The sequence below is a fragment of the Chenopodium album genome, chromosome 16, assembly GCF_948465745.1.
Source record: "Chenopodium album chromosome 16, dcCheAlbu1.1, whole genome shotgun sequence".
In the NCBI taxonomy this organism is placed as follows: domain Eukaryota; kingdom Viridiplantae; phylum Streptophyta; class Magnoliopsida; order Caryophyllales; family Amaranthaceae; genus Chenopodium; species Chenopodium album.
In genome coordinates this window covers 16,108,071-16,132,854 of record NC_137849.1, presented here as the reverse complement: position 1 = coordinate 16,132,854, position 24,784 = coordinate 16,108,071, and the positions used below count along the sequence as shown (strand labels likewise).

The following is a 24,784-nucleotide window of genomic DNA, read 5'->3' as shown; positions in this document are numbered from 1 at the left end:
TTCTCAAGCAAGAAGATGGATTTTTTCGATTGACGAATGCCACCTTAAAATTGGGAGGGCCAGAATTTGAACACCACCTTGAAACTGAGCCTTTCAAGTTGTCAATATCCATGGGATCTCTATCTCCCATATTATATGACCCATGGCTACCATTACAATAGTCTTTGGTAGCTTCAACTTCCGGCTTATCACAAATAGCCTCCACATTCTTCTCTTCCTTAGACCCTTCCATTCTTGAGCCACAGTTCACTTTATTTTCATTGACTGGGCTTCTCTGATCTTCAACCTGGAAATGCACACTTTCCTCAACCTTATCTCTTCACCATTAAGATTCCTAATTACAACATTCTCCAATCTTGCCAATTCCTTCCCCATTTCCTTGTTTGTTGGTTCAATCTCTTTTGCTGATTTAAAATCATATACGCCCTATCTAAAAATCCCGACTTCTCCAACGCTAATCCTCTTCTAAACAGAGCCTTCACATTATTCTTACTAGCCTCCAAAACCAAAGAACAAAAAGTAATGGCAACACTAAATTTATTTAGCTTCATTGCGCTTGCCGCAATATACAAATGAAGACTAATAGCAAGCTCCTTCAACTCAGGACTAACCTCACGCATCTGAGGGTCATCACTAATAGCACAAATTATAACACACAAGCATTTGATACCCTTGTTGTAGAACACAAAAGCAGAATTAAAATCCTTCAATTTGAACAAAGAGTTTGCTTTCTCCTTCATATCAAACACATACGAAATAGCCCCTTCTGGACTACTAGTATTCTCAAACATCTCCTCAACATCAATGTCATCTTCCTCCAAATTATCTAAGTGATGGAGCATTATCCCTCCTAAACTCAAATGCTCCCCCATACCTAAAAACCAAAAACAGAGACCAAGGAAACTAACACAAACAGTAAGCTTAATGCCTCAGGGGTTCACTGGTTCTGACACCCCCTCACGCTACATTGCTTCAGCTCTTCAACCCATGAATTATACAGCACACAATAAGTTTAATGCCTCGGGGGTACTCGTTCTGACAACCCCTCACGCTACGTATCAGGAGCATTTTCTAAACCAACTTTCTAGTTCTACTTCACTTCCTGGAAAAGAGCATAAGCATCTTTGTGAACAAAGGGAGTATTACCTCTGGAATTGCACTTCATTCAACCTCATACAATAACGAAAACAGAGCATAAAATCTTGCCGCATATTTGGTCTCTGTAATCAGACTAATACTGAGGACACTCAATTTACTAAATGCCTGTGGTGCATAATCTGCAACTGTAACATAAAAAGTGAGCAGGCTAAGCAGCAACGATATACACGATAGGAAACAGCAGTACAACACAGGCAATGAAAATAAACCAAATACCAAAGACATCTCAATTACCCAAAGTAAGCGCAAACTCATTACATTTAAGAACTGGCAAAGAGACTACAGAGGCAGATGTTCATTTAGTGGACCAACTACCAACAAAATTGCAACGTCAAAAAAAAGGGGAGAACATCCCAGACATAAGGAAACAGTGTACTTTGACAATGTAACCAACAAGTGAATCCATAAACTGTATTCACCAAAAAAAAAAAAAAAAACTACCAAGAGTAACTTCAAGAAGTCCTCACAGCTTGTCCTCAAACTCAGAAAGTGGGGTAATTGCTTCCTTCAATCCCTTCCTCTTACGGATGTTTGCAACAAGGGCTGAAGCTTGTGATGTTGGGTCCAGAGGATCCTGAGTCATTATTTCCCAATGATCAAACACACACTGGGGGAAGGCTTGACCAGAGGTTGCAGCTCTCAAAGTACTTGAAAATCCAAATGACTCCACGACAGGGAGGTATGCCTTGATGTTGTAGAGCGGGGTACCAGGTCTCTGCATTTCCTCAAACACATGTCCACGTTTCTGGTTAAGAACACTGTAGATACCACCAAGAGCTTGTTCAGGAGCTTGGATCTCAACAAGATAGATAGGCTCCATCAGCCTGGGCTTGGCAGTCAGCTGGGAAGCGTACATGACTCTCCTAGCGGTTGGAATAACCTGCCCACCTCCTCTGTGGATGGCATCAGCATGGAGAACCACATCACAAACTTCAAAGCAGATACCTCTCATGTTTTCTTCAGCCAAAGCACCTTCTTTTGAAGCCCACTGGAAACCAGCAACAACAGAGTCCTTAATTTCATTGAGATACTGGACTCCCTTACACATATCAACCACCATGTTGGGACCAGTAGTTTCTGGACCAAAACACCAGATCTTCTTAGCAAGATCCTTGTCCCAGCCAAATTCCTCGGCCAAGATCTTGGAACGAACCTTGGGATCATCTCTTGGGCCAATTCTCCCTTCATCAATGGCCTCAGCAAGCCCATCTTCCATTGGACGGGCTTCCATGTATAAACGATTGTGCTTATTGGGAGACTTGCTCATCACGGTGCGGCTTGACTTCTCAAGTACAGTCTCACGGAAGGACACAACAGGGTCAGACTTGGTGATTTCAGCCCCACCCATGAAGTCATCTTGCAAATCCTTCAAACAGATCTCCAAATGGAGTTCACCAGCACCAGCAATGATGTGTTCTCCAGATTCTGTAATGCTACAAAGAACCATAGGATCAGACTTTGCCAGACGCTTCAGACCTTCAACAAGCTTGGGAAGATCAGACGCAACCTTACACTGCACAGCAACACGGACAACGGGTGAAACAGAGAACTTCATGGCTCGGATTGGGTGAGCATCCACTTCCTTCTCATTTGTAAGTGTGGCATTCTTAGTGATAAACTGATCCAAACCAACCATAGCAACAGTGTTCCCACATGGAACATCCTCAACAGTTTCCTGTCTCTTTCCCATCCAAATGACAGTTCTCTGGACATTCTTAACATAAAGATCTTTCTTCTCACCAGGAATATAGTTAGGTCCCATAATCCTAACCTTCATACCAGTTGAAACTTTTCCCGCAAAGACACGACCAAAAGCAAAGAATCTACCCTTGTCAGGTGCAGGAATCATTTTTGATACATAGAGCATCAAAGGTCCCTCAGGGTCACAGTTCCTGATGGCAGTGGCGTAGACGTCATCCATGGGCCCCTCGTACAAGTTCTCCACACGATATCTCTGAGCCGTTGCAGGTGACGGCAAATGATAGATCATCATTTCAAGCAAAGCACTGCTAGCTGGGAGCCAGGTCTGCATGACACGCTTCATCAATGCCTTACCCATCAATTCTTTCTCATCACCCTTCAACTGGACTCCAAGCTTTGTCAACATGGGCCACAGTTTATCCTTCTGATCGTTCATGCAAGTAGCAATGACCTGCTTGATGGGCTCATAGCAAAATTGAACAAAACCACGTTTACATGTAGCTGTCCCAGTGTTCTTGGTGGTCCACTTCTTGGTGGCTGGGTCAAAAAAGTTCTCACCCCAGAGACGTTCCATCATCTTAGATTCATCAACACCGAACTTAGATGCATACATCTTAGCAAAGTTGGACAAAGTAAATGCCCACCCATGGAGACCAGCTGAGAAAGCAACTGTTCCCTTCTCAGGGTAAACTTGGACATCACCCAGAAGGGGATCTTCATAGGTAGCCATGATGACATTAGCATTCTCAATAACCTTCTGGAATGTTGTGTAAGCCTCCTCTCCATCAACCTGGAGCTCAAGGAAGCAACGGTCCATCTTATTAACAGTAAGAACAGGCCTGATCCTCTCACCAAGAGCCTGGCGAAGGACAGTCTCAGTCTGGACACATACACCCTCAATACAGTCAACCACAACAAGGGCTCCATCAGTGATACGGAGAGCAGCAGTAACCTCTGATGAGAAGTCAACGTGCCCAGGGGAATCAATAAGATTGATCAGATAGTCATTGCCGTCACGTTCTCCCTTGAATGCACTCAAAGCTGCATCTGTCATCTCATAGTACAGAGAAATTCCAGTGGACTTGATGGTAATACCACGTTCAGCTTCATCTGCACGAGTGTCAGTCATACGTACATCACCAGCAACTTCCTGGGCAATGATACCAGCAGCAGCCACCAAAGAATCGGTGAGGGTTGATTTTCCTGAAAATAAGGATTAAGCAAAGAGGTGTAACGGTACAATGTTATCATGACAAAAAATGCATCAACAATTTGCTCAGTTTGATACAGATATGACATCTTTACCAAACATATCAACAATTTAAGCAGAGTACATATTTTTTGAACTTAATAATAAACTTGATGACAATAAAAAAACAAACAGGAAAATAACAAGGACTTGCAACAAACACATGAGCAAAGCATCTCGTTTTGTTTTCATTATCTCTTTTGCATCCTAGAAGATTTGCATCCTAGAAGAAAGCAAATATTAAGAATCTTCACAACAAAACATTATGGCAAAATTTCATCCCAGTTCAAGACAAACATGAGACAGTTACAAATACATCAACATTTCAGCAGTTGCATATTTTTTGAGCTTATGATCAACTTAATTGCACCTACAGAAGTAACCAGCATGATATTACACAAGAACTTGCAACAAACACTTCAAGTATTAAACAAAACATAAGAACAAAAATTTCACAGAAAAAAAGACAGAACATTTCATCAAATTCAATGCAGAAATGATAACATGTCATCCCACAAATTAGCAGCATGCTAGCAAAATTTCAAGCATGATAAACCTCACTGAACCAATAGAATTACTAAGCAGAAAAATAACATAACAATATCTGAATATGACTCATTACCGTGATCAACGTGGGCAATGACAGACATATTACGAATATTATGCTTGCAGTCCATAATCCTGCGGAGCTCATCGGCTGTAAACTTCACCTGCAAACACAAAAATATTATAAATGAATTCAATACATCAACAACTCAATCAACCAACTACTTAGCTACGATAGGCTTCAGTAAACAAGTAGACATACCATTTTCGCTACTCTTACAAATCACTGGCAATTCGCCGATATGGAATTCTCCTATTCAAACCCTGCACATCAATTTTAAGGGTCAGACTGAGATGAAAAATGACAAAACAGCTATTATACCATTAATGTCAAAATTAAGCTAAACACAATTCCAAATGATATAAAATAGCATCTAACTATATAAGCCTTGCTAGAAAATCAACAAGATCCCAGACTATTTAAAATGTTTTCATAAAAATTTATGTGTTTAAGAAAAATATATAACTGCAACAAAAATTCCAGATCCAAAAAATTTCAACATCAAACCCAGATTCATAACATTTCAACCTCAAATCCAGATTCATAAAAAAATTCCATCATCACAACTCAAAAGTTTAAAAAAAATGTAAATCAAATCATGAAATTCAAGCTATAAAATTAAAGAAAGTTTACTGTCCAACAAAATCATAACCAAAAACTTCAATAGATATTTCATGCAACACTCAATCCAAAAATTTAACTCCAAAGCTAAAATCACTTCAAATCAGCAAGTAACTAATACAAAAGCAATCAAATAAGCTCAAAAGCAGATAATCCAATTTCAAAACAAACAAACCAAAAATACAATAAAAAACAACAATCAATACACCATAACAACAGCTTCATCATGAACAACGGAGGAGAGAGACGAAGATTGCGAAGGTTACCTGAGAAGAAGAAGAAGAGATGCCGCCGACTAGAAGGCGGTTTAGGGTTTGTTGGCGATCCAAAGGAGGGGAGAAAATAAAATGAAGAGGAAAAAGAAGAGATAGATGTGTGAAACAGCTGCTCTTATATTGCTGGGTAGTGCACTAGTGGGGGTGAACAAAACCCTAGACTTTACCGGATGCTCAAGGGTCGGATATTCCCTGCCTACTTGACGATATTTTATTATGACAGGGTAGTGGGCGTAACGTGTGCGATAATTTAAAAAAGGGTTTTTCTAAGCTATATCCCTAAGGTATTCGAGTTTCTAAGGTGTACCCATGCTTTTTCAAATTTCTAAGCCGTGCCCTTCAACTCCTTATCAATACTAAAATGTACCCTTATTAGTTGTTTAAAAATTATTTGAGAGTGTGATTTTGTGGCTTCAGTTTTCGTTATTAGGGTTGCGGTGGCTAAGATTTCTTTCTCCTACCGTTTCCTTACCTTTTATCATCTTTCTATTAAATTTATAGTTAATTTTAGGTGACGTGGAAGTCCGAAGGAGGGTACCATTTATTAATGGTAGTGAGTTGAGGGGCACAACTTAGAAATTTGAAAAAGCATGGGTACACCTTAGAAACTCGAATACCTTAGGGGTATATCTTAGAAAAACCCTTTAAAAAATTATCTAGCGTGTTTTGTGTGCGGCTAGTTATATTATGCGGCCGCTAATAACATAATGAAGTAATCCCTTATTCATTCGCTTTGGATTCTGACCTTTGGGAGGCTTCTTCACCGTCCTCCGAATCCGATTCATTTTGAGTAGGGGTAGAGATGGACTCTTCACTGTCTGACTCCTCTAAGATCCTATCACTGGGAGTGGTGGGGGCACCCGGAGGAGAACCTGTTTGCTCATCTGACATCCCATACTCCCCGTCCGGGGTGATCACATCAGCAGGCACTTTGATAGTGTGCCTTCTTCTTGGCTTGGTAGCCGTCTGTTTAACCCTCGCTACTGTGTCTTGCACAAACACAGAGACGGTGGGATTCAGGAATGAGCAAAGCAGGTCCATACATCCAGAGATGGCACCCCCAGTCCTAGACTCAGTCGTATCAGGATACCGGCTGACTACTGTCCTAGGTTGTGTTGTGTGTGTTGATGGTGAATCCATTTATTGAAAAACTTTAAACACAAACGGGAAAAAGTTTGAAAGAACAAAGATGAGGAAAGACGATTACATTTGTAAAATTTTCTGAAAAATATCTCAAGCGGTGACCGGCTGTGTCAACGTGAAGGCAGACGGAAAGTTCACAAAAGCTCTTATAGGCGGTGATTAGAGTCTCTATCTCTAAAAACTCTCTCTAGATTTAGAAATGGTCAAAGATGAGAGGGAATAAGGGGGGATAAAATCTATTTATAGAGGGGTAAAACTGGGGGGGGGGGGAGGGCATCCCCGTAATTTCCTCATAAGGAAAAACGGTAATAACCATTCACCAACTTTCGAGTGACACGTGTCACAGGCACCACGTGGCTTGCCACGTCACCCTTGTGAGGGGCAAATGCTTTGGGTAAAAATTACCCTTGCTATGTGGCCCAATGAGAGAGGGACACGTGTCATTCCTAGACAGGTCTAACATGGACCACCCACCAGTGGACACGTGGCTTCCTTAGATGGCAAAGGAAATTGCGGCTTTCAGGGCCCAATTTCCAAGAGCGCCGCAAAACGGCGCAGCCTATTAGGTCATCCTAACCTAATGAAGGGCACATTTTCCAATGACCCTATAAATAGAGAGATTTTCCTATTTTGGGGGCACATTCATTTATTACAAACACTTAAATTCTCTCACATCGGAGAAAACACCTGATCTCGGAATGCGAGAAGATCTCACTTTTACCTTTTCCGCATCTTTTTACATTCTTCGTACACGTACTAACTTGATCGTCGGAGGCGGAGCTCCAACCACCCGGAGTCTCCGTTGTTTTGCAGGAATAGGCAGCTGGTTTCATTTTTGGTGTGGTAACTCTCCCGAAGGACACAAAAAACCCCAAAACAATCATAATAGTCACATTAGAACTGAAAATGAAAAAAATATCATTACACAAATTCGAATATAAATTACGAACAAGCTCATAACAGTCACTAACACCCTAACATGCTCAAAGAATAACATAAATTAACAAAAAAATATCATAATAAATTTGTATAAAAACATTTACAACAAAAATTAACACAGATTAGCAAGATAAATTCGCATAATAACATAAATTAGCATGATAAATTCGTATAAAAAACATGTACACCAAATATAAACAACAAAAATTAACAGAAATTGGCAAGATAAATTTGTATAATAAGGTAAATTAGCATGATAAATTCATATAAAAACAGCAAAAAAAAAAAAAAAAAAAACAAAAATTAGGTGAACCAGTCAACAATTAGCATGAAAAATAGTAAAATACCGAATGAGAGTGAGAAGATAGCATAAGTACTCAGATTCAAAAATGGCGAAGTACTCAGATTCAATAATGGAGAATGGATTTTAGGGTTTTTGAAGAGAGAGAAAATTTAAGAGAGAGAAGTTGGGAAAAACGGCCGAAGGAAATGAGTAAAATAGAGAGGATTTTAGGATTTTGATTTTATAAGGAAGCCTATTTGTGAATTTGGGCTGGCTATTGAAGTTTTTTTAGGTTTTTTTTAAACTTAACTTAGTTTGGGTTATCAGGTTATTGACCTGAATTTTTTTTTCGGGCTAGGTGGGTCATTTTCGGGTTGAGATTTTAAACCTTAACCTAACCAATTTTATTTCGGGTTCAGGTTCATGTAGACCCATTTAAGTTTTGAGGTCAAAAATCTCAACCTTAACCCGCCTTTTTCGGGTCAGGTTTTCGGGTGGGGTCAGTTTTTGCCAGCTCTAATGTCAACAAACATTTCCATAACCAAGAATTTTTCTCCGTACAATAAGTTTAGATAGTTATGATTGGATAACATTGCTAAGAAATCAATCACAATATACTAAAAGACACACCAACAATGACACGTGTTATCTTCTAGTGTGTCCCAATTTTATTTATTTTTTATTTTTTATTTTTTTTGAAAAATAATTATATTTAAGAAACAAATCTTTTACATACATAAAGTAATAATTGCTTAAAAAGTATAATACTATAAAAGAATTGATGTATATTTCCAAAAAAAAAAAAAAACATATTTACAACTGTAAACATAAGCAAAAAAAAAATACAAGTAATATATTTTAACATAATTTGTGACATATGGGGTATTTTTTTTTTAGAAAAGATATTATGTACAAATTACATTTGTTACAACTAGATTATATATTTCATTTTTTTTTTCTTGATTTTTTTTAATTATGTAATAGAAGCTACAAGCTTTGACAATGAGATGTGAAAATCAAATTCACATACGATACTTTTGTTATTTCGTTGAATAATTTATGATTAGAATTTAAACCAATTAATATTCTATAATTAAACTCTGAATACTTTAATAATACTTTTCAAGAATGACACATGTTGATTAATCTTAGTGTGATTATTTTCCGCCATTTTTGTTGTTCCAATCTATTGATATGAATATAACATACGAAAAGTAAAAATTACGTAATTTAAACAATAGTTGTTGAAAATTACCGTGCATGACACAAGATCTAACCTAGTTTTTTTTAAGAAAAATATTGCCAAAGTAACATACACACATAAAGTTTTCCCTAAACATTAAAAATTAGAACTCGTACATTATATATAAGAATTTATTTGTCAACAATTAACTTATGAATATTGAGTTTGCAAACAACTATCTTGTAATTTTAATGTACATTTAAACTTATAGACTTTTTGACTTTGTTAAGAATTTGTATTGATTTTAGTTAAATACCTAGATGCGGTTTTAAATATAATACTCCCTCTGTTTTTTTTTATTTAAATCACTTTGGATTGCACAAAGTTTTAGGAGAGTAATATAATATTGTGAGTGGGTGAATAAATTATTATAGTAAATGTAAGATAGAGACCATGAAAGAGAAAATATGTGAGAGAGGATAGATATTTTTATTATTTTAGTGGGGACCATGGTAGAGAGAGAAATGATAAAATAAATTGAGTGGGGCTTAAAATAAGAGAGAGAAATGATAAAATATAGTATAAAGTTACCAAATATAAAAGTGATGCATTTAAAAAAAAGCATCCCAAAAAGGAAAGTGATGCAAATAAAAAAAACGGAGGGAGTAGTTCAATTAAAGGTATCTTTTAATTTGAGTAAACTGTAAATAATGTATTTTAATAATTCGTATATGAAGGTAGATATTTAACTTAAATAGTTCAATTAAAGGAAAATGATACCTTTTAATTTGAGTAAACTATAAACTACAATTATATCAGGAAAAATTGTCAAAAATAATCCCATCCGCTAAAAACAAATCAAACTTTCGATTTTTCCTTAATAATAAAAACTTTAACACTAATCTATTTTAAACAAGTAAATTAACTGGCTACCTAGAATAATTACGTTAGCAGGTCATGAAAAAGGCTTTGACCTTTATTTCCCTCCCTTTTTTTTTAACAATGGAACGTATATTATATAAAGATGCTTAAAGCATCAAAGATAGTCAGAGTCTGAAGACAAAAGAAGGCAACCATGCTGGTACAGCTACTGAAAATTGTAGCCATGGTTCCTAAACTAGCCGAAGCAAACATAATATTAAAAGACAGAAAATAATCTAGAAGCGTAGATAAATTATGATTAGTAGGGGAGCTTAGAAGCTCAAGAAGAGCTGAACAAAGGGACTCAGCTGCTACTTGCCATAGCAATGGTGTTGGCTAGTTCATTTGTGTAAGTTGAGGTGAGAGCCGGAGGCGAGTGGAAATGGTAGACCAGGTCGTCATCTTGTAGCCTCCCAATTCCAGCCATCCCATGGGCAAGCTTGTTTGCATTTCACTTCACATGGAGCACAGTAACAATCCATTCCCTCTGAAGTATTTTAGCAACATCATTGACTATGTTGGAAAGGTGATGATCCATATAGTAGCCTGGGTTCTACAGCATATAAGTAAGTGCCTGTGCATCAGTTTTGAGTTCAAGAGCTCAAATTCCTCTTTCCCAAGCAGTAGACAGCCCTTCCCTAATGGCAATGGCAATGAGCTTAGAAGAAGCTGGCCCTAGAGTGTTTATCTTCATCGAGTAGCCTATTTGCCACTTCCCCTTATGGCAACAGATGAGACCACCTGCTCCTGCTTCACCTAGTCTTAGCCACGAGCCATCAGTGTTGAGTTTGTAGTATCCTTGTTGAGGAGGGGACCAAATTCTAGGATAAGAAATTCTGCTTGAAGAAGTGGCATCTCGACCAACCTGTGACAGCTTTAGGGTAATAACATAATCCGAATTGAATTTGTTAAAACAAGTAGTGATGCCATCAAAGTGTTGTTCAAAAACCATTTTATTTCTTATAGACCAAATATGCCAAATGGCCACACAAAAAAGCACTTTCCAGGAACTATCATGGTTGTAATTAAGAGAAATCCAATTTTCAAATCTAAGGAGCAGAATTCAGCATAATTAAAAACCAGTTGGGGGTAATTTTCGAAAATTAGGGCCCAAAAAGCTAGAGTGTTGGGCAGTTCCTAAAAAGGTGAATGCTGTCCTCAATGGGGTGGCTACATCTAGTGCATAGAGGGTTGAAATTAGGGATCTTAGTGGCTAAAATAGCACCCACCGGCAAGATATTACGAATTATATTCCAAAAAAAGCATTTTATACTTGAATGGGCCTTTGATTTTCCACATGCCTTTCTAGGGGAAGTTGGATAGGAAGGAGTTGCTTGTAGTTGTGGGGGGAACAGAGGCAAAGTAAGCAGACTATATAGTAAAGGAACCGTTAGGGTGAAGGGACCATAAAAGTCTATCCTTAGGAGAGTGGAATTTAGGAAGAGGGGTAGCTTTAATATTAAGAATTAGATCAGAAGGAAGGATGTGGGAGATAGGATAAGTGAACCAAGCATCAGTTCTTATAATATTAGAAACTCTCCAATGACCTCTATTATCTGGGATGCGGATATTGTCATTTAGGTAGAGAGACTTATCTCTAATCCACTTGTGATACCAGAGAGAAGTGTCCTCTCCGTTTCCAATGTGAATGGTGATGCCTTGCTTGAGGATTTCCCTTCCTTGAAGAATGTCCCTCCATATTGGGGAATCCGTAGCTTTAGCATTATAGTCAAGAAAGTTGGAGTACTTTAAGTATTTTTTTGTGAGGAGTCTAGCCCAAAGCTTATGAAATTAGGTAAGGAGCTTCCATCCTAGTTTAGCCATGAAAAATAGGTTCTAGATTTTAAGGTTCCTAATGCCAAGCCCACCACAATTAATAAGATCACAAACAACATTCCAAGAGGTTATAGGTATGTATCTGTTCTTATTAATTTTATTCCAAAGGAACTTCTTAATGTTTTTCTGAATTTCAGTGATGAGGGAGGTGGGAAGAATGTTAGTTTGCATAGCATACATGGGATAGGAATTTAGCACAGCTTTAATGAGGGTAGTGAGACCTGTATAGGTGGCATTTGCTATGCCTAACTACCCAAAGTCATCTCTGAGTTTCTCCATTATTGCCATTACTACACCTTCAACCAAAATTATACCTTTATAATAACACTGACGAAAGCTAGGAAAAGCTGAAATCTTGGGGAAAAAATCGTAAGGGATAAAGAAGCGCAAAGGTTTTAGGGGTTTTGTCATTGATTTAGGGATTTCTTATCTGCAAAATTACGTATGAAAATCTAACCCCAGCTCACTTAAATAAATGAAGAAAGGTGTCCGCAATGCTTAACAATGTTGAAATTAATTAAGTTATCATTTTTTTTTGTTAAATTTGCTGGAATTGATGTTTTGAAATTTGACATTGAATTACAATTGATTAGAATTATGTCATGGTTCGTGTTTAGGGTTCGAAGTGTGTTTTCTTAGAAATAGTTTGTTGTTCAGATGATGATTTGCTGAATGTAATTGTATTATTTTCTAATTTTGTTCAGTTTGGTGAGAATGGCCCCAAATATTTTTGACAAGATCAGTTTGAGGTATTAGCATAGAGGCAGATTTAAGCATGTTGCTAATGGTGAGTTAGTTTATATGGGGGGTGAAGGTAGGACATTTGAGACAGACCCTAATGAATTGTGTTATTGGGATTCAATTCATTTGGGGAAGAAGTGTGGGGATTATGAGAAGATAGATGGAATTTATTACTTAGTACCAGGGATGACTTTATCAAATGGTTTAAGAAATATCTTATTTGATGTAGAAGTAGTGGATATGAGTGAGGTATTGAACAAGTTTAGGATTGTTAATGTATATGTATTGCATTGTGAAAATGAGCTTAAATTGATACCACTAGAACTAGAACCTGCTCTTAGAATCTCAGAGCCAGAACACACCTCACTTGCTACACAAAATCTCTCACAACCAAAACCAACCATGGCAAAGAAATTAACACCAAAAAGGAGCCCACCCACCCACCCACCCACCCACCCAAATTTTGTCTGTAGTAAGGAGAAGCCCAAGAAAACTAATGGAATCTACTTTTATAACTAATGGAATCTACTTTTATATATAAAAAAATTGATACCCTCCCTACTTCCAACACATCCAAAGAAGATGCTCTAATAAACATCTATTGTACCAGGTCCCACTGCATTTACTTTAAGATATGTTGCATCCTCTACATTGACTAACCCAGGCCACCCTTATTCATTAGCCTTATATCCTTACCAGAAATTGCACAAAAAAACCCATGTCCCAACTACTTGTACAAATCTAAACATTGATGAGCACCAAGTAGATTTTTAGTGGGAAGACAATATGCCAAAGAGTCCATTGAAACTTAGTGAGCTCATTAGTGATGTGAGTGATAGTGATGAGGAAGTCCTGAGTTTGTTCCTGTGTATTCTGATGAGGAAAAAGTGGGTAGTGATGTTGAATTAGAGGTGGAGTTTGAAGATCATGCTGAAGAGAAATTAGAAGCAACATATTTTATTCATAATGAGTCAGACTTTAGTGATGAGGAGGTTACAGTTGCTAGGGACAGAGTGAAAAAGTGCAATGACAAGCTTGTTCAAATTGCCAATCAACTTCAACTTGAGGCTTGTGAAGGAAGGTTAGGTGGGTATCAAGAACCTAGTCCTAAACCAGGGAGTATAAGAGAAGTTGGGGCTGATGGTGGTAATGTCACTGACTATGAAGACAGTGAAGATGACATCCATACACCTACAAACAGTGAAGATGAGCTAGATGTCTATACAAGAAAAAGAAAGAGGGGCATGCTTGTGTGGTGATATTGACTTTTCAAAATTCACTTGGAAGGTTGGGCAAAGATTTCCAAACAGGGAAGAGTTCAAAAGGGTTGTTGCAAAGTATGCTATAATGCAAGGCGGAGATCAGTTATGAGCAATAAGAACAGGCAACAATATTTGGGAGTCGAATGTGTGGAGGGTTGTCCTTTTTATTTGTATTCTAGTTGGCATTCTAGGAATGAAAAATTCTTAGTTAGGAGGGTGGATGGCAATCACACATGCCATAGGAATATGAATAAGAACAGGCAACTTAAAATCACTTGGGCTGCTAGGGAAATGTTAGAAGTTTTTAAGGCAAGACTCCATTGGCCAGCCAAGGACATTATTGAAGCAGCGAAAAGGAGAGCATACAAGGTAATAGTCAAAAGGGATTTTGCTTACAAAGTCAAATACCATGCACATAGAATGCTCCATGTGTCAATGAAGGAGCATTATCAAAGGTGGTAAGGTACATAGAGGATTTAAAGGCCTTAAGTCCTAAGAGTACAATTGAGTTAGTGGTTGATACTAGTAAGCAATCCAACCCTCCAGTTTTCCAAAGGATTTTTACTTGCTTTGATGGGGTTAGACAAGGTTAGAAGGATGGTTGCAGAAGGGTAATTTGTGTGGGTGCGACTTTCCTAAAAACCTTCTAGAAAGGGCAAATTCTGAGTGTAGTAGGGAGGGATCCAAATGATTAGATTTTTCCCATTGCATGGGCAGCAGTAGAGGGTGAGAATAATTCATCCTGGACATGGTTCTTCATTCACCTACAAATTGTTCTTGAGCGTGGTGATGAATCTGGGATTGCAATAATCTCAGATGAGCATCAGGTAATTATTCTGACTCCTTTCTTTACATGCATCTGATTTAATTCATTCAAAGTTCAATTTATTATATACATATGCATATGTAGTTATAGTGGTATGTACATATGATTTGAATATGAGGCTTATGTTGTTTGTTATTTATGTATTTGTTTTTCTAGTCAATCGTACATGCTGTTGCTGCTGTTCTACCCAAAGCCGAGCATAGACATTGTGCTTGACACATCTTTGCATTGTGGCATAAGTCATTTAGGGAAGATGAAATGAAATTGTTGTTCTGAAAAATAGCTAAGTCGTATAATATGGCTGGTTATCATGAGTTTTTAAATGAATTAAATGAGGTGAATCCAGAAGCATCCACTGCATTTACATCCTACAACCCCAAACTTTTTTGTAGAGCTTATTTGGATACTACAATGAAAACTAATGCAATAACAAATAACATGGCCGAGACGTTTAATGGCTACATAGTAAATGCCAGAACAAAGCATCTAATTTATATGCTAGAGGATATTAGAGTTGCTTTAATGCAAGGATTGGTTTGCAAAATACAAGAAATGTAGAAATCAAACTCAATTTTATATCCTAGAATCCAAGCAAAATTAGAGAAGGAGAAGAGTAAGGCACAACCTTGACCAACTCACTGTAGATTTAGAGGCAAAGAAGTGCACATGTAGGAGGTGGGACATGGTAGGGATCCTATGTTGCGATGCCATTGCTTGCCTGTTTTTTAAGAATAAGGATGTAGAGAGTTATGTGGATGAGTGTTATCACAAAGTGGCGTATATGAGGGCTTATGGTGGGTCAATCCCTCTATGTAAGGGGGAGAGGTATTGGCTAAGGGTATCCTACAGTTTAGACCCACCTCCCAATCAAGATTGGAGTTGGAAGGCCCAGATTAAATAGGATCAAAGATTCTTTTGAAAACCGAGTAGAATTGGAAGTGAGATGACATGTAGTATTTGCAAGGTTAAAGAATATAATAAGAGGAGATGTCCAAATAGGGACAACCATGTGCTGCAAGAACCAACACCAAAGAGGCCAAGGGGTAGACCTAGACTGGATGGGGATCCACCACACTTTTAGTCTGCTTTTGCATAGATGGGATCAAATAGTACAACTGCTACACCATCTACTGATCATCATTCAACCACAGCACAACCGACTCAAATAGGGAGGGTTAGAAGGGTCATCTTAGGTGGCAGAGATGCTAGGGTGGAAGGGGGACTCAGACAATTGGTAGAGGAAGGGGTGGAATGGTTGCTATTGGTGAATCTAATGGAAGTACAGGATCAAGAGGAAGGGGAAGGAGTGGTAGAGCGAGTGAGCTGGGGAGGCAGAGGGGGCAGAGTACCAGTTAGAGTGGGAGTGTTTATTGCGTCTAATGGTTCAGCACTATTACCAGTAGGTGTTGTTGTTGATTTTGTAGTTCATTATTAATTATTTTGTGATTGCTTGGGTGGTAACATGTTTGCATCTTTTTTCAAGGAAGATTATCTAATCAGATATCAAGGAATGATGTCAGATACATGCCCACACAGTCAAGTCAAACCTAACAGTTCATGGGTTTAAACATTAGTATTAGCTTGAGTTTTTGTCATTTTGGATAATTTTGTGTCAATCTGATGGAAACAAACACTCTTTTTATTTTTTTAACAACAAAGGAAAATCAATATATTACTAGCTGGTCATAAAGAGCCAACAAATCTGAAGGAGTTCATAGTACTAAAATAACACCCCAAGTTGCTTTAAAAAGGCAAAATTGCAAACTTGGGTGTTAAGCGTCCTGTAAAGGCTCCGCAACAATAAAAAGAAAGCTGAAAAATAAATAACTACAACAGAAATAATAGATATAGAGATGCCAGAAGGCTTGGAAGAGGAATCGGCAAGATCAGCCGACATTGATCATGTCCATGGAGGTAGTCAGCTCCTTCATGTACACCTCAGTGAGAGAAGAGGAAGAAGAGAAGTGATAGACAGTATCAGTATCCTCTAGTAAGCGTCTTCCCAAATTTGCCAGACCATGGGCAATTTTGTTTCCAGTGCGTTCGACATGTAAGATGTTAACCACCCATTCCTTTGCTAGTAGCGTGGAGATGTCACCAATGATGGCAGCAAGCTTATCATCCATGTATCTTGACGGGTTCTCCAGCATATATTTTAGAGCCTTAGCATCAATCTCCAACTGAACAAATCTGATCTATCTTTCCCAGGCAGTAGAAAGGCCTTCCCTAATGGCGAGTAACTCAGCAGAAGCTGCCCCAACAGTGTTAAGGCGCATTGAGAAACCAATTTGCCATTTCCCTTTGTGGCATCGAATCACTCCACTAGCCCCAACATTTTCGTTGTCAATCCGTGATCCATCCGTGTTGATTTTGTAAAAACCAACAGGAGGAGGGGCCTAAGTTCCTGGAGAAGAGTTTGAGCTCAAAGAAGTTGCATCAACCTGTGACATTTTCATGATAATTTGGAGGTCCACAAAAAAATTGTTATAGCTAGAATAGACGGAGGGAAAGTTGTTATTAAAAATAGCTTTATTTCTAATATTCCAAAGGTGCCAAAGAGCTGTCAAAAATATAATTTTCCAATCTTTTGGTTGTTTAAAATTAAAGTGAATCCATTGTTTAAAACCATGCGAGTAAAACAATTGTAGACTAAAATCATGTTGCGGCATTTTTCCAAAAATTAAAAGGCTGAGTTGTTCGGACATTCCTCGAAGATATGTAGGTTATCTTCTATAGGGTGGGTGCATCTTACACATATTGGGTCAAAATTAGGAATTTTTTTAGAGAGGGATAAACCAACAGGAAGAATCCCATGAATAATGTTCCAACCAAGCATTTTGTAATTATACGACAGACTTAATTTCCATAATTTTTTCCAGGAAAACTGAGAAAGAAAGGAAGTAGGAAGGTTAGTGGTAGGGGAGATAGATTGGTAGATAGATTTAATAGTGAAGGTTCCTGTTTTGCTTAGAGACCAATTAATCCTATCCTGAGCTTCATGGAAAAGAGGGAGGGGAATCGCTTTTATTTGTAGGAGAGTTGAGTGAGGTATAATATGGGCAACATCTTTTAAGAACCACTCTTATTACAGATAATATTAGGTATTCTCCAATGGCCTTTAATATCCGGAATTCTAATACTATCATCGAGGTATATGGCTTTATCACCAATCCATTTATGATACCATAGGGAAGTGTCCATTCCATTGCCTATGATTATAGCAATACCTTTCTTAAGGATTTCTCTCCCTTTGAGAATATCTTTCCAAATGGTGGAGGAGTTAGGAGAGGGAGTACAATCCATTAAGTTAGAATATTTTAGGTATTTAGCCTTTAGAATTTGCACCCAAAGTTTATTAGGTTGAGTCAATATTTTCCAGCCTAACTTAGCCATGAAACAGAGATTCCATCTGCTTAAGTTTCTAATACCCAAACCTCCAGCATTAATGGGGTCACAGACTACACCCCAATTAGTTCTAGGTATGTACCTGGTCTTATCTACCCTATTCCACAACTTGTCATTGATAATCTTCAAGTGTTAGTATTCTCATGATTCAAGTGAATTGGTGCTACATTTAAAAAAAAAAATAGCTTGGATATGCTGTAATTTTTTGTGATTATGACATTTTGTAGCCATGTGGTCTGAATATATATATATATATATATATACATATATATATATATATATATATATATATACATATATATATATATATATATATACATATATATATATATGTATATATATATATATATATATATATGTATATATATATATATATATATATATGTATATATATATATATATATATGTATATATATATATATATATATATATATATGTATTACAATGTAAAGACTTACACATTGCATATTTATCAAAATAGCTTCTTAATTTCATTTCTTGCAAAGGACATTACATTACAGTAGCAATAATAACAACCTACATAACAACTACTACTTGTTTTAATTAACATGATAAAAACCATCGGCTACTTGACATAAAACAACACCACAACAAAAAAAATCCAAGAAAATAGCAATGCGATGGACAAATTTTTCTCGTTCCTTGAACACTTCATCATTTCTATACGCATCTCGCAAACTTCGTTTTTCATTTCCTGAACATTCTCTTCCAAATTATTCTTCTTCATTTGTAACTTTTTAATTTTGTCATCCCTAAATTTTTGTTCCATCTCTAACTCACAAATGATTGTTTCCTTCTCCAAAACTTGATATTGAAAATCTTCCATTGGCTTACTCTCATTCACCCACCTAAACATCTCACAACGTGTGTCCTACATGCACACAAGAGAATTTTCAATTACATACCGACACAATTGAAACATCACAATTAAATTGAAATTCGAAATAAAATAGGAACAAATTGGAGAATTACAGGCCATAAAGGACACTCGTAGAATTGCATTCCAACATTTGGGCCCCTTTTCACATATCTAACAATTGCATCATTACCACAAGTGCAATGAATTTTTTGATTTACCTCCCTAGTAAGGCTTGAAGAAGACCCAGACCCCATTGATGATTGCCTCCTTCCAGCCATTTGAACACAGTAAAGAATTAGGAGTAAGATTAATTTTAGGAAAAAAAATGAACAAATAAGATGAAATTTAGGGAGGCAGAGAGAAGGGAAAATTAATACAGGAAGAATAAGACCTAACGTTTAAAAAGAAATAGGGATGAATCAAGGATTTTTTTCCTTTTATTTAAGCACAATATCTAACGGTCAGTGTCACGTCACCAGCCTTACTTGTTGTAACCGGTTAGAATTTAATGATTCCCGTGTAAAATAGATTAGTGTTAAAGTTTGTATTATTAAAGAAAAATCGAAAGTTTACTTGTTTTTAGCAGACGGGTGAAAGTTTGTTTTATTTTTATTTTTACAATTTTTCCATTATATAATACGAAGTATATTTTATAATGATTGGCATATAAATGTAAATTTTAGTAAACTATAAATAATGAGAAAATACAAGTTTATAACCTTGATAAACAAAAATTGTTTATCAAGGGTGTTATGTAAACTACATCTATTGGTTAAATGTTATTTTCTCTCTCATCCTTCAACCTTTGGGTATTTTTTAATTTTTTCTCTCCTCCTTCAACCTTCAATTTCAATGGTGGAAAATTCCCCTTTTCACTTTGACTCAAACAAGTGACATCTATGGAGGAAGAAAAGCTTACCTACCCTCTAGGGTTAACCATATTCGTTATTTTCACTTTATTATTTGGGTTTTCGTTTAATTTCGGTGGCGAAGCTGTCGAAAATACGAAGTTGAATTTAATGGAGGAAGGAAAACTCAGCTACCCTTTAGGATTAACCATGCCATTAGTTTCTCCTTTTGTTAATAGGGTTTTCGTTTAATTTCGCTGGCAAAGCCGTTGGAAATGGTGTTAAACGGACTTGGAAGAGAGGTGAAAGTGTGTAGAGATTGAAAAAGAAGATTAAGGTGGGTGGAAAGAAAAAATATGAACAAGAGGAAGAAGATGAACATGAAGAAGAAGGTGGGAGCAAGAAGATGAATAGTAACAAACGGTGAGTTAACGGTGTTAACTCCAAAATTCTGTCCAACTTGTCGTAGTGAACCACAAACAGTAAAAAAAATTTTTTAAATAAAAAAACATAATTTTCAATGCAACTTATTTACTAAAATGCCATTTGATAAACATAATTTGTTTATCAAGGTTATAAACTGGGGCTTGCTCATAAATAATACTTGTGCCGTTTTTTTGTTGACACTATGTAACTTTTAGAATATTCACAGAGTACACTTTGAGTAGCTTTTGTTATTTATAGCTATGATAAAATATAGTCAAATGGGATTTTGTTTGAATCATCTCAATGTATATGTTATTAATATCCAATTTTTATAATTTTACAATGTTGAGAATTAGATATATTTTTTTGTTAAAATAGTGCGTTGTCAAGCCTGATAAAAGAAAGGTGTCAACTAAATAAAAGCGGTAGTAGTATATAATAATAATTTGTATATAAATGTAGATATTTAGCGTGTTCAATCAAAGTAAAATAGTATCTTTATTTTAATTTAACTAAACTATAAACTGTAAAAAAATATCTTATAATGATTCACATAAAAATGTAGATATTTACCTTAATTATTCAATCATTGACTACATATCAAGCATAAAACTCAAAAAATATTGAGATATATATTCATTGACTAAATTATAGCATCGATTATATAGATATTTAACATACTCCCTCGTCCCCAAATATTTGTCACTTTTGATGAAAACTCATAGGAATTAACGGGGAGAATGTGGAGTAATGGAAGTATATGAGAAAATGAAATTCCCAACCAATAAAGTAATAACAGTGCATTGGAAAAAAAAATTCTTAATTAATAAAGTAACTAAAGTATATGGGAAAGAGAAATTAAGAGATTCAAGAGTGTAAAAAATTTAATTAGTCAAAAGTTGGTACAATTTTTATGACAAATGTTAGGGTAAAATAAGAAGAGAACTTATTTTTTTGGACGAACACGAGGGCTGGGGCAAGCCCCATAAAAGAAAGACCAATCTAGCAAACTAGAAAAGAAAAAAAAAGCAAGCAACAGAAAACGAAAAAAGACAAAAGAAAAACAAAAAACATAAAAACACTACAACCACTAAACTTCAAAGACCATAATAGCTCACAGAAACAGGAACACTTCGTGGCTTCGTTACACCCCATAGGTCCTCCAATAAAATGTTCTGAAGGTCCTCCGGGACCGCTTCTAGGAAGACTATCCATTGAGCAGATCGAACTAAGAAATTAGCCAACCAATCTACCACTTGGTTTGCTTCTCGAAAACAATGCTCAGTGGATATATCCCAATCACGCTGAGTAATTAGGGATTTGCACTTGCGAATTAGATGTATATAGGGAGAGTTGGTGGGAATTGGGTCCACCAACATGCGAACTACAACATCCTCTAAATCTACTGTGACCTGGACTTTCTGATGTCCACTGCTACAAGCCACACACAACTCACACATCACACCTAGTAACTCAGCTTTGGTGGACGAGCACACCCCACAGTCCATAGCAAACATCTCATGAAGATAACCTCGTGCCTACAAATAACACCCCCTGCTCTACTGCCCCTGGATTACCTTTAGCCGCACCATCGGTGTTAAGTTTCACCCAGCCTTCTCTCGGGTACTCCCACTTCACTAAGACTTCCACGCGCTTCCTTTTCTTATGAGAGTTACTGATGATAGCATTCTCATATTGACGTGGGGAAAACTAGGTCATTGACTAATCCTCCCTAAGGTCAAACAAATTTATAATCACTTAAAAAACCTAAATACAAGTATATAGGTAAGTTAAGGGTCAAACCACTAGGAATGGTAATGCTCAAGTGTTTCCAATGTGCACCTAAGCTAGGTCGAAGTCAGAGGGTGAAGAATAGAGTAACAAGATATCAAACAAATGATACACTAGGGAATGGGGATCAAGTAGTAATCATGATAATTGCAACTACTTGGGAAGGTTAAGCCAATCAATAGTTGTGAAGACTAATAGCAAAAGCTATCAATTGGAATCAAAGAGCTATCTCCTAATTGTTAAGCTAGGGTTCACTATGAGTAACAAACTAGGAGAATCACAATTTAAACAAATCAACAATTGTAAATCCTAAATCAAGTGGTCATGTCATTAAGATCTACAATGCAATCTAGCATAGTTCTGAAGGCCTAATCAAACTAAACACATGCAAACTTCCATTAATCAATTTAATCTCAACAATCAATCAACATTATTCCAAAAAAATCAAATCAATCAATTATACTAGTTTTACCCAAACCCTAGAAAATAAACTATTCGCTGACAATCATCATCCAATTCAAACAAGTAATTGAAATCAAGAATCAACCAAATATGAAGAACAAACTAATCTAATCAAGAATCAAGCAACAAAACTAAATCAACATGAAATTAAAGGAAACAATAAAGAGGAGAGAGAGTGATAAATGCTCATTGATTGATTATGGAGATCTTCAATACAATTGTCACCTTGAATCTTCAAAATCCAAAATCTCTCTTTGATTTTCTTCACGTTCTCTCCCTAAAACTACTCCTAAATCTAACCCTAAACTAGAGAGGGAAACTCTTATCCTAAGCTAAAATATGAAAGAGAAAATAAAATGACGTCTAAAGTGCTTTTTACAAAGGGGAAATCATGAGCTATTTATAAGAAAAAGAAATAAAGAGGCAAAACACGAGCAGGGCTACTCAGGATAGAGGGATTGCTTGGGCAAGCAAGAAGGCCTGGCCGAGAAAACCTATTTTTGGGCTTAGCCAGCTGAGCGAGCTGCTGGAAATATCACTGCGCCAAGATAACAACCGGCATCAAGGTGTTACATGCCGTGGTATGGTGCATTCCACCGCGACACAGTAGCTGCCGTTGTGCCACGATGGCTCGAACTTGCTACTGCCTATTGTTTGCGATTTTCCTGCTGCTGCTTGAAGGAAGCCGCTCCATGGCAACAACCACTGTGTCACGGTAGGGGCTGTCGGGTTGGACGACAAAGTTCACCATGCCACGGTAGTCGTCCTTGCTGCACCATAGTGCTTGCTAGTGAAGCGCAGTATTTGTTGTAGCCTTTCGATTGTTGACAGTGCAAAGTAGATAGCCTTGGGTGGAGTAGGGGATGCTCGAGTATGTAGAGGTAGGGCTGGCAAATAGGTCGGGTTTAGGTTGACCTGTTTATATAAACGGGTCACCCCACAAACTGTTCCCCACCTGTTTAGGTAAACAGGTTAAAAAAATGAACTTGAACCCGACCTGGTTTTATACGGGTTGACCTGAACCTGATCTGATTGGACATGTTTTTTTTTTTATATTTTTTTTTGGGTTGAAAGAATTTAAATTGTATATTGTTTAACCTGGTAATTTTTGAACCTTTTATATAACTTCATTCAATGCAATAACAGAAATATTTAAGCATAATTACATTTCCAACCAAAATAATAGTCTAATCTTGGTGATATTAAAAATATGGCTAAGTAGACTTTCTTCTTTGAATTATCTCAACCAGAGCTATGTGCATAAACTTCATTCGTTCATCGTTTGATTCCTCAAGCTAGTCAGCTCTGCGTGGAAATAAATGTATAATAAGATTACAAAAAATAGACAAAGTAAAACAAAAAGTATCATCATAAATACATATAAACATGAAGATTGCCAATCAACCAGATTTTCAAAAGCAGTGAAGTACCAATTTCAGCAAGCGAAATGCAGAGAAATCACAAGTTAATTAACAATCAACATTTTCAACGTTTCATAACAAAATTAAATAGCATAATTGAAAATGAAATAAAATTGATGGGTAAATTACCTTGACGAGTGAACAGTGGAAGATTAACAAGCATAGATTGAACAAAATGACTAATTATGTTAGGATAATTGACCGATGAACAAGTAAATTTCCTTGAATTTGAAAATTTTAATTTGATGATAAAAATTGATAACAGAGAGAGAAGATAGAATAAGTAAAGCGGCGTTTATGTGAACAAATGACAATATGAAAAAATAGTAGTTAGGGTTTACTACTAGTTTAGGGGTTTAGCTAAAGTTAGCGTTTTAAACTTTTAGATAAGTTGGGCTTGGGCCTATATTTACAAATAGAAGGCTAAGTATTATTTAAACTATTTGGGGGGGTTGGGTTTAGGTTGACCTGACCTAAAACTGACTCGACCTGAACTTAACCCATTTATTTTCAGGTCGGGTTCAAGTTGACCCAATTATATAAACAGGTTAACAATCTCACTCAAATCCCATTTATTTTGGGTTGATTGGGTTCGGGTCGGTTATCGGGTTGGGTCAGCTTTTTCCAGTCCTATGTGAGGGTGCTTGCCAAGCAAAAAGGCCTGCCCAATACATACACTTTTCTCCCTTCAAAAGTCCTTGAATTCTTCTTCAATGGCTTGGGGAAAGCATATGATCTTGCCCATGCAACTATGCCTTGACCTCCTACTTGGTTTTCTTGTTCTTTAACTTCTCGAACTCGGTTTT

General features: G+C 36.8%; 1 protein-coding gene across 1 annotated transcript; it reads right to left on the bottom strand.

The window, feature by feature from the left end:
* Positions 1-1,356: 1,356 nt before the first annotated feature.
* Positions 1,357-5,700, bottom strand: LOC145586267 (elongation factor 2-like). The gene is made up of 4 exons (XM_081643050.1): positions 5,603-5,700; positions 4,917-4,978; positions 4,731-4,818; positions 1,357-4,062 (listed from the first exon to the last, which is right to left on the bottom strand). Exons 2-4 carry the CDS (start codon positions 4,917-4,919, stop codon positions 1,622-1,624), a joined length of 2,532 nt encoding a protein of 843 aa, XP_081499176.1. The 5' UTR covers positions 4,920-4,978; positions 5,603-5,700; the 3' UTR covers positions 1,357-1,621.
* Positions 5,701-24,784: the final 19,084 nt, after the last annotated feature.

Bases quoted from the DNA above. Each gene is read 5' to 3' on its own strand.
- LOC145586267 (XM_081643050.1), bottom strand. The intron at 4,063-4,730 runs GTAATGAGTCAT...CCTTATTTTCAG, and splicing joins CATTGCCCACGTTGATCACG to GAAAATCAACCCTCACCGAT.